Source organism: Leptidea sinapis, chromosome 30 (genome assembly GCF_905404315.1).
Source record: "Leptidea sinapis chromosome 30, ilLepSina1.1, whole genome shotgun sequence".
Lineage (NCBI taxonomy): Eukaryota > Metazoa > Arthropoda > Insecta > Lepidoptera > Pieridae > Leptidea > Leptidea sinapis.
This window is the reverse complement of record NC_066294.1, coordinates 3,159,715-3,169,367: the sequence shown is the minus strand read 5'-3', so window position 1 is coordinate 3,169,367 and position 9,653 is coordinate 3,159,715. Positions and strand designations below refer to the sequence as shown.

The window sequence follows — 9,653 nt, the reverse complement described above, 5'->3', positions numbered from 1 at the left end:
CGTGTATTAATTTTATATTTTAGACACACAGCGTTGCAACTATGGCGGACTGTCAATGTTTGTTTCACAAAGTACTGTGCTGACCTTGAAAAAACCGGCAAGCTACATGAAAAAGAAAAAAAAGTAAGGTTATCTTATTTCTTTATATGACTAATGCATATGCTGTTCTCTTTCTTGTGTGAATGAGATGCAAGCTATCTAGTAGTCTATTACTTACTCAGTCTACGGTACATTGATATTTTAGTTTGACACTTGACAGAGTCACAGAGTACCTTATACCTTTGTATTAAAAATTGACGCTGGCCAGAGGCCTGGTTGCGAATTAGTCTGTGCAATACAGCAATAAGTTCTGTTGGTTGTTAGGCTTATGCGTAAGTTAATAAATTCGCGAAGACTTGAAAAGTGAATAATTTCTACAATATGGCAAAGGTTCAGGATTCTACACCCAAGGAGCGATATGTCCCAAACGGATTGAAATTTGCATTTGGTGGTCTAGCTGGGTAATTCTCAACTCGTTCATAAATTTATAGCTTTAAATTTTATTGATCTAAGAAAAAAAGTAAATTTATTATTTTCTAAACTATGGTTGTACTTGTTTTAGCCATGGAAACCTTCATTTCTTGATAACCTTCACACCATAAAAGTTATATAACTCAATGTTGATATCAATACTATAAGTTTATTTATTAAAATTATTATTTAATTATCTAATCACTATCATGCCACCGTCTTATAACATTTATATTATATAGAAAGTATTCGTCCAATGCATGACAAGTAATACTTTGTTATGAATGACAAATAAGAAATAATGAGTAATAAAAATTCTTCCAAAACAAGGCTGCGCCGAAGAAGTTCTTAGCCTTGTTTGGTTCTTTTTTAAGATCTAGCAAGTGACCAGTGTTCTTCACTTCATCTAAACAAATGCTTATTGCTTACACTAACTTTTTGATTTTTCCCTGTTCTTGTAACGAAAAAATATCACAGCAGATCTGTCAAACTGCATCTAAAATATATGTCATAGAATTATTCATACAGGATAAAAATATGAAATAAAAAAAAATTTAGGGTCTTCTTTTCTCTCTTGTTTGACTAAATGTCACACAATGTGCAAAAGTTCAGTAAAATCGGTTCAGTGATTTAGGAATTCATGATGGTCAAACAACATGACACAAAAGTTTTATATGTATTATGATTAATTCCATAAAAAATGTGTATATAGTAGTATACAAATTCTGAAATTCGGTTGATCAGGATGAACTATTCTTAAGTCCCTCCTTAAAATGTAATTGGAGAATCTTAGTATTGTTGCGGTATCACATAATAAAAATATTTGAGAATATGTGAACTGTTGTAAGAAAGGTTTTATGTTTAAATAAGATATTTTATGGAGTTGGAATGGGGAAAATTATTGATTTTGTTAACCTTATACAGTGTAAACTCTGTACAAATGACACAGAAGGGACTGTGCATTTTATGGGGTTATAGACAGATGTTGTTAAATAGAGGGAAGAAAAATCAGAATTAGAAAAAGAAAAAGTTTATTTCAGACTAGTGTTAGTAGTTATGTACATAAAAAATAATCCTATTTGAATGTTATTGAGTAAATTCTGTTATTTTTGTCTGACATCTTTTGCTGCATGAGTTATTTTTTTGTGTTGTATTTTTTTACTTATTTTATTCATATCTTGCGTATGACTCCTACTTTTTAGTCATGAGTAACAACAGTCTCCACTTGCAAGCAATCCCAATTGGTAAACAAAAGAACCAATTTCTTAGAATGTTCGGTATGCATGATGCCGACAGTTGAGTTTATTGCAGGCTAGGATAGTAAATCAACAAAAGAACGTTCACAGCTGTGCAGTTTTTACTAATTTTAGCAACTTAAAAGTTACTTTTTACTACTCAATTGTTGTCAGTATTGAAAGTGGGTGTAATCCTATGTATGGAAGCTAAACGAAACAAAGCCAATTGATATAGACACTTTAGGGAGTTGGTCGTTACATTGAGTGCCGTTACATGCAGTTTACACTGTATTTCTTAGACTTGGCAACTCTATCTTACCACCAACTGTTGAGTGCATTAAGTATCTAAGAATCTAATAAATAAACTATGAATTACAGAGATGCTACAAATGCCAGTGGTGAAGCAACTGAAACATGAACACATATTATTATAGGGAGGAGGTGCGGCATAATGTCATAGCTCCTCCAACAATTCGGCTTTTGGTCTTGGTGACCGATTGCAAAAACAATCAATAAAAAAAACTTTATATTATTTATATATTCCACCTAGAATTTTAGTGTAGAAGTACTTTTTTCTTAAAACAATAAACTTATAGTTGAAGAGTTAAAGACAGACAAGATTTATACCAAAGTGGTGTCTGTGTGTGGTGGGTTAAAAGAATTTGTCATTGTTTCAGTATGGCAGCGACATGTGTAGTACAGCCGCTTGATCTGATAAAAACTCGAATGCAACTAAGTGGCGGAGGTCGAACATCATTCGTGGTTGCAGGGGAGATTGTAGCCAGAGAAGGGTTTGTGGCACTCTATGCTGGATTATCTGCTGGTCTTCTCAGACAAGCTACATACACAACAACACGTCTTGGAGTATATAACTGGCTATTTGATTCATACAAAGAGTAAGTTTAGTAACTTCCAAGTATTTTACTATGTAATAATTATAATAATATTGACACACTTTTACACAAATTATCTTGCCCCAAACTAGGCCTAGCCTAGTCATACCATAGTACTATGGGTACAAGACAATGATATATTTAATACTTACTTAAACATACATAAATAAACATCCATGACTCGGAAACAAATATCCATATTCATCATATAAATGTCAATAGGCAGGGTCAATAACCACGGGGCTAAATGGCTATATTTCATAACATTATTAAAGCAATAATATTTGTTAATGATAATAAATTGCTTTTGATGACCCAGTTTGCTTGAAATTATGAAAATAGGGATTGACAGTTTATCTAGATATTAATAATTAAATAAGTTGTTTTTTTTTTGTCGTATTTTGGATGCATGTTTGATAATGGGAGATAGTTATGTTATATGAGATAGAACAGAGTATCAGCAGTAGACTATGAGCAAATCAGTGCATTCACTATTATTTAATATAAGAAAACAATTTTATAAATTAATTATAACTTTTTATTCTCATGACAATGTAATAACGTAATAATTGGTTGAGTTCCTGTGACAGTTTTCATCATGCTTGCTTAAATGTCACTGCTTGTGGCGGCGACGTAGGACGGGTCGTTCCCTTCCCTAAAATATGGTCGAGGGAGGCGATGGCTGGCCCATGCGTCATGCTCGTGAACTGGCGCTGCTTGCGGTGGCAGGATGATCCTGTAGCCGGAAACTCTGCCTCATGGTTTTAAAATTAAAATTTTTATATTTTTATAATTGCTAATAAAATGGTCGCTAAATACCTTTATTTATTTACGGTGTGTGTGAATTGATGCATCAACTGTACCATGGCCTGGTATTATTGTTGATACAGTAGTATCGGCCGTGAATGTACTCAATAGCTCTTGTTTTTTACGTATTAATTTCCTTTTTTTTTTAGTATTTGTAGTTTGAGTATTATTGCTGCATCACTTTACATATGTAACTGAAATGAATTGTGAGTGATTGCCACAAAGAGTTTCTTGCCACTTCTTATTAAAGCTCAACCCTCAAAGGAGGTGGATATAAAAAGAAAAGTCATTTCCTTGACCTGCCTGAATAAGGTGATTTTGATTAGATTACCCCAAAGGATTGAGCTTTTGATTACTGTTAGTAAAAATATAATATTAATTACAAGTTTAAGCAGAATTAATACCATTTATTAATTTATATAAGAAAACTGAACCTAAATAAATGATTACCTATGTCGGTATAGAGAGTGTTCAACTTAAAAAATATACTTCTGTCACTATAAGAGCTTCTGTGGGATATACACTGAGCACTATATGCCAAATATTTAGTAAATCTCCTTTGTATGGTTTCTAGTCTTTGCGAGTGTTTTTTTTTTTATTTTATTTTTTATGGTATAGGAGGACAAACGAGCGTACGGGTCACCTGTATATTATATTGATTGCTATAGCTTGGGCTCCAAACAATGCAAGCATATTCTAAAATACTTCTAACTAGAGTATTATATAAATTGATTTTAGTATTGATTAATCTGAAGTCTTCCGTGTTTCGTTTTACAAAAGCCAGCATTTGTGCACCTTTTAAAACTACAGAATCTGTGTGCTTTAAAATATAGTATACATAGTGCTTGATAATTGTTATTACATTCGTTATTTGGTCCATAGTTTCTTTAGTGCACTCTCGTAGTTTAAAGGATAAAGTTTCCATACAATAGACACTGTGTTGATTTATAATAATATATCTGTTGCTAAAACTTAAAAAAAGGATTGTGTGGTTTTATGAAACCACTGTAAAAGTGAAACTTTTTTGACATTATACACATTTAACTAAAAGTTTTTGGAATAATATTTACATTAAACACTGACAAAAACAAACAAAATAGCGTGGAGCACTGGCTCAAATGAATAATATATGCTACACTATGTCTATACACTACACGGTCAGCTGCTGCGAACTATAGGCGCCACCAAACCGTCATGCGACATGCAACACACAGGCGAAAAAGTTTGAGACGATGTAATAAAAGTTTCAGTTTAACAAGAAGATATTTTTCGCAATAAAACAATATTTTTAAAGATTTACTTACTTATCTCTTTTCCCTGGTGTAGGTAGGTTTAAGGGACATATATATATATATATATTTTTTTTATGAAAATAAGGGACAAGACGAGCAGGACGTTCAGCTGATGGTAATTGATACGCCCTGCCCATAACAATGCAGTGCCGCTCAGGATTCTTGAAACCCCCAAAAATTCTGAGCGGCACTACAACTGTGCTCGTCACGTTGAGACAAGATGTTAAGTCTCATTTGCCCAGTAATTTCACTAGCTACGGCACCCTTCAGACCGAAACACAGTAATGCTTACACATTACTGCTTCACGGCAGAAATAGGCGCCGTTGTGGTACCCATAATCTAGCCGGCATCCTGTGCAAAGGAACCTCCCACTGGTGAATGAATGAATATATGCGGCTAAGCCACGCTTTTTCCGTTCTGCATCAATCTATTTTGAATTTATTCCGTTAATGAAAATTATGAATAATAAAGAGATATTGATAGTATAAGATATGATGTAACCTTATCTAACAATACAATATCAAGGGGTCAGGTGTTAACGTGTTTGCTGTACAATGACCTTTCTGTGGCTGTGAGTTAAATTTAAAAGTTTTACTGACACAGGAACATAATAGCATGAAATCTTATATATTTAAGCCAACAATTCTTGTATTTAGGTATACAGGTGTCCCAAAGTTATGGGACATGAAGGGTCCTTAAATATATAGTAGATAGGGTATTGTACTAAAAGAAGACTTTATGTTATTTTTAAAAGTTAGTAATTCTGCATTCAAAGATTTTCTAAAAATAACTTGCCTCGGTTGGGAATCGAACCGACTCAAATGTAAAAAAAACACCCCTACTTTTATGATATGAAGATATGAGAAAGTAGTCAATTAAGTGGGTATTTTTTTGTAAATTAATTAATAAAATGCTCAAAATGTGATCCTTTCTGTCTTTAAGAAATCGCCAATCTGTAAATGAGTCCGCTGCCTTTTGACTTTCTTATCATTTTATGGTGAATACTCGATATGATATGGCACAATTCTGTTTGTAACTCGCCCACGTTCTCGTATCGCTTTTAAACTAAAAAAACTATGCAATAAAGTATTTTAATTATGAAGTGGGCACTTATTTACGAATAAACAAGGCTATCTATGGAATGATAATATCTCTACTTTTCGGACGTCGTCGTCGGCAATAAATAACTTTCTTGAAATTTGACTCAAACATTTTACGTTGCTCCTTTCTTTTAAAATACTATGTTACATAAGAAGAGTTATTAGTTTTTTGCCATTCTTTCGATTGACATTTTAAAATTAGGGGTGTTTTTTACATTTAAGTCGGTTCGAGTGCCAGACGAGGCAAGTAATTTTTAGATAATCTTTGAATGCGGAATTACTAACTTTTAAAAATAACAAAGTCTTCTTTCAGTAAAATACCCTATCTACGATATTTAAGGTACTTTCCCTTCATGTCCCATAACTTTGGGACACCCTGTATGTTTTGTATTTTACGTGTCTCGGAGTCGACTCGAACGTTCTTTTTTTCGTTTTAAGCTTCGACTTCGATACGTGTCTTCTAGATTTTAATGGATTTATAATTTAACTGTCTTCCTCGTTGGTGGCCTTTTTTTATAGGAAGTCCCTGATATGAGTTCCTTTGAGCCTTCTTCCTCTTAATAAAACAAATTAATTGTTTATAGACGCCATGGTGGCACCGCCCCAGGGTTCGGGATAAAGACAGCGCTGGGCATCGCAGCTGGATCCATCGGGGCCTTCGTCGGTACACCTGCCGAGGTATTTATTCAAATTCAAATATTTTTATTCAAAATAGGATACAAAATCACTTATAAAAACTACCACCCATTCAAAAAAGACTACCTCAGACCTGAGAAGAATTGGCGCAAGAAACTCAGCGGGTTTTTTTTTTTACTTTTTAAAGGATTAAAACGCGTGTAATTGTTACATACCTGTATTTACATGTCAACAAGACAAGACTCATGAAACGGAATCATCGCGTAAATTAAAATAATGATTAAAAGCACACTTATTTAACCACTTTGGAAGTGTCTCTCGCACAAACTATTCAGTTTAGAAAAATCATATTAGAAACCTCAGATGAAAAAAATTTTGAGTTTCAGTTCTAAGTATGGGGAACCCGCAATTTTGTTTTCTATTTTTGTCTAAAAATCTTAATGCGGTTCACAGAATACATAGCTAAGCTGTGTAAGCATTACTGTGTTTCGGTCTGAAGGGCGCCGTAGCTAGTGAAATTACTGGGCAATGGGACTTACATCTTATGTCTCAAGGTGACGAGCGCAGTTGTAGTGCCGCTCAGAATATTTGGGGTTTTCCAAGAATCCTGAGCGGCACTGCATTGTAATAGGCAGGGCGTATCAATTACCAGCAGCTGGACGTCCTGCCCGTCTCGTCCCTTATTTTCATAAAATAAAGCTACTTACCAAGTGTACCAAAGTGGCTGACATACGGATAGTTTTTTGCCATTTGGCTACGGAACCCTAATAATGCTGTAATAATAATAATAATAATATTGACACACTTTTTACACAAATTATCTTGCCCCAAGTTAAGTCGATATAGCCTGTGTTTAATGGGTTACAAGACAATGATATATTTAATACAATATACTTACTTAAACATACATAAATTCATATAAACATACATTTAAACATCCATGACTCGGAAACAAACATCCGTATTCATCATATAAATGCTTGCACCTACCGGGATTCGAACCCGGGACCTCTAGCTTAGTAGGTAGTATCGCTAACCTCTCGGCTATACAGGTCGTAATGAGAGGTGATTGAAGTGAACCCTCGTTGATGGCTATCATAAAAATGTTCATCTCATTTATGGAACAAATTACGCCAAGGTGAACACACAATACAAATATTGAAATATCATAATAATTATATTAACATTGACGCGCTGAGTGATAATACAAGCGATAACAACATGAAAACGTATTGACAAGGTACAAAATAAGATTAACAGTTACTATGTATCGGTATTGATTCTTACAAAAGGCGAGGTCAGCCTAGCGAAACTCTTTAAGGCGACACTAAATGCCAGCTACCCTGAGCAATATGAGTTCACGGCTGCCGGCCGAAGCCGGCCGGTAACAAAGCCAATATTTTCAAAATTCTTGGGTGGAAAACATTTATATGCTTACAATCCTCGTTATTCACTACTAATCTGAATAAATGAACCTACACAAAAAAGTACAAGCTCTAAGAATAACTTTTCTGAGAGAAGTACCAAAAAATGCGTCACGCCATGCCGAAAAACTTGTTTAACTTCAAAGAAAAGTGGTAGTTCAAAACGGCTCGGCAGTGTTAACTATAACCAACAGCAAGCATTAGCAACCTACAAATAAGACTTAAGGATATGTGTAACAGGATTAAGTAGTGTTCATAGCTCGAAATGCTATACTTTCACCACAAAACTTGTCTAAAAACACCATGTTTGCGTGTTTTCTGCTTACTCTTCACCTTCAGTAAAAAGCGATTGTGTAAAACGTGCAGTCATTGATAGATTGACAGATGACGGCTATAATTACCAGTGGTAGGCACCTTTGCACAGGATGCCGGCTAGAATATGGGTACCAGAACGGCGCTTATTTCTGCCGTGAAACAGTAATGTGTAAGCATTACTATGTTTCGGTCTGAAGGGCGCCGTAGCTAGTGCAATTACAGGGCAAATGAGACTTAGGTCTCAAGGTGGCGAGAGCAGTTGTAGTGCCGCTCAGAATTTTTGGCTTTTTCAAGAATCCCGAGCGGTACGGCAGGGCGTATCAATTATCATCAGTTGAACGCTCTGTTCGTCTCTTCCCTTATTGTTATAAAAAAAATAGAAAAAAAGAGATAGCTAGAACTAGCCACTACGGGTACGTTTAAAGCAACTCTTCGCTTTCAAACGTAGCCGGATTATACTTCGTCGCCTATATTGTAGTTACTATTTCAAACTTATATGTCAAATCAATGCATGTTTCTAAACTAAATTACAATTTTTTCATAGAGAGCCTTGTATAACGTAAAATTTCATCCTCTTTGGGCGAGGTCGTATTGTGAAAACACTATCATCCTGACCAATGAACCACCTGACCACCAGAGACAACGATCTCTTTTATTCACCAACCATGATGGGTGAATAAAAGAGATCGTTGTCTCTGGTGTCCACAAAAATGAGTTCGTTAATCGTGTACGTATACCACAGGAGTGCAATCAGTCACATTTATTTCACCTCTCGTTGTAAAGGAGTTGTTCCACTGACCTCTACCACTGGACTGGCGGCTGTCAAAGTGCTTTTGTGCCTCTTCGATATTCGCCATTTTGGAGCTGTTGGCCATTTAGCGAGAGTCTACAATCTAGTACTAAAATCGATAGATGGTGGAAAACTATTTACAAAATAAAATGTGTACTTTATTACGTTGATTCTTGATGTATAAATAACACGGAAAACGAACGAGATTATTCAAATTGAGAAATTGAAAGAAATTAAGAGAGAATTCAAATTGTAAAAATACTTCAGAGTAAGTATTGTACGTTCCTTTGCAGCCATTTGCATTTTACGTCAAAATCTCTGGACGCTCGCGAGTGGCGCTTCAAATAGGTACAAGAAATTTGTTGTCAAACATATGGAACAGCCTCTCCAGTGGTATTTATACAAGTCAAAAAGTTGTTCCAAAATGGCATGTCTTTGTAGCCCAGTCATATTAGGTAAAAAAAGGGGTCAACCTCGGAATGAAAGATAATAAGCTGCAAATTGGTATGAACCTTTGTTTTGTCATTCTAAATGTTGTCTCAAAAGTCACAATCGTTATCGTGTCCGCGTCTCAAGATATTCAAGGTCAAAGGTCACAAAAATCGGTTTTTCGCGAATATCTGGCTTCCTATCGGTTAAATGAGATTTGC

The 9,653-nt window shown here is 34.9% G+C and overlaps 1 protein-coding gene across 1 annotated transcript in view; it reads left to right on the top strand.

The window, feature by feature from the left end:
* Positions 1-288: 288 nt before the first annotated feature.
* The window catches only part of LOC126973904 (mitochondrial 2-oxoglutarate/malate carrier protein), a 28,221-nt gene continuing 18,856 nt past the window's right edge, over positions 289-9,653 (top strand). The window contains exons 1-3 of the mRNA XM_050821272.1: positions 289-500; positions 2,423-2,641; positions 6,423-6,516. Of these exons, the coding sequence (XP_050677229.1) occupies positions 421-500; positions 2,423-2,641; positions 6,423-6,516 (393 nt within the window). The 5' untranslated portion in view covers positions 289-420. The remainder of the gene's footprint in view (positions 501-2,422; positions 2,642-6,422; positions 6,517-9,653) is intronic.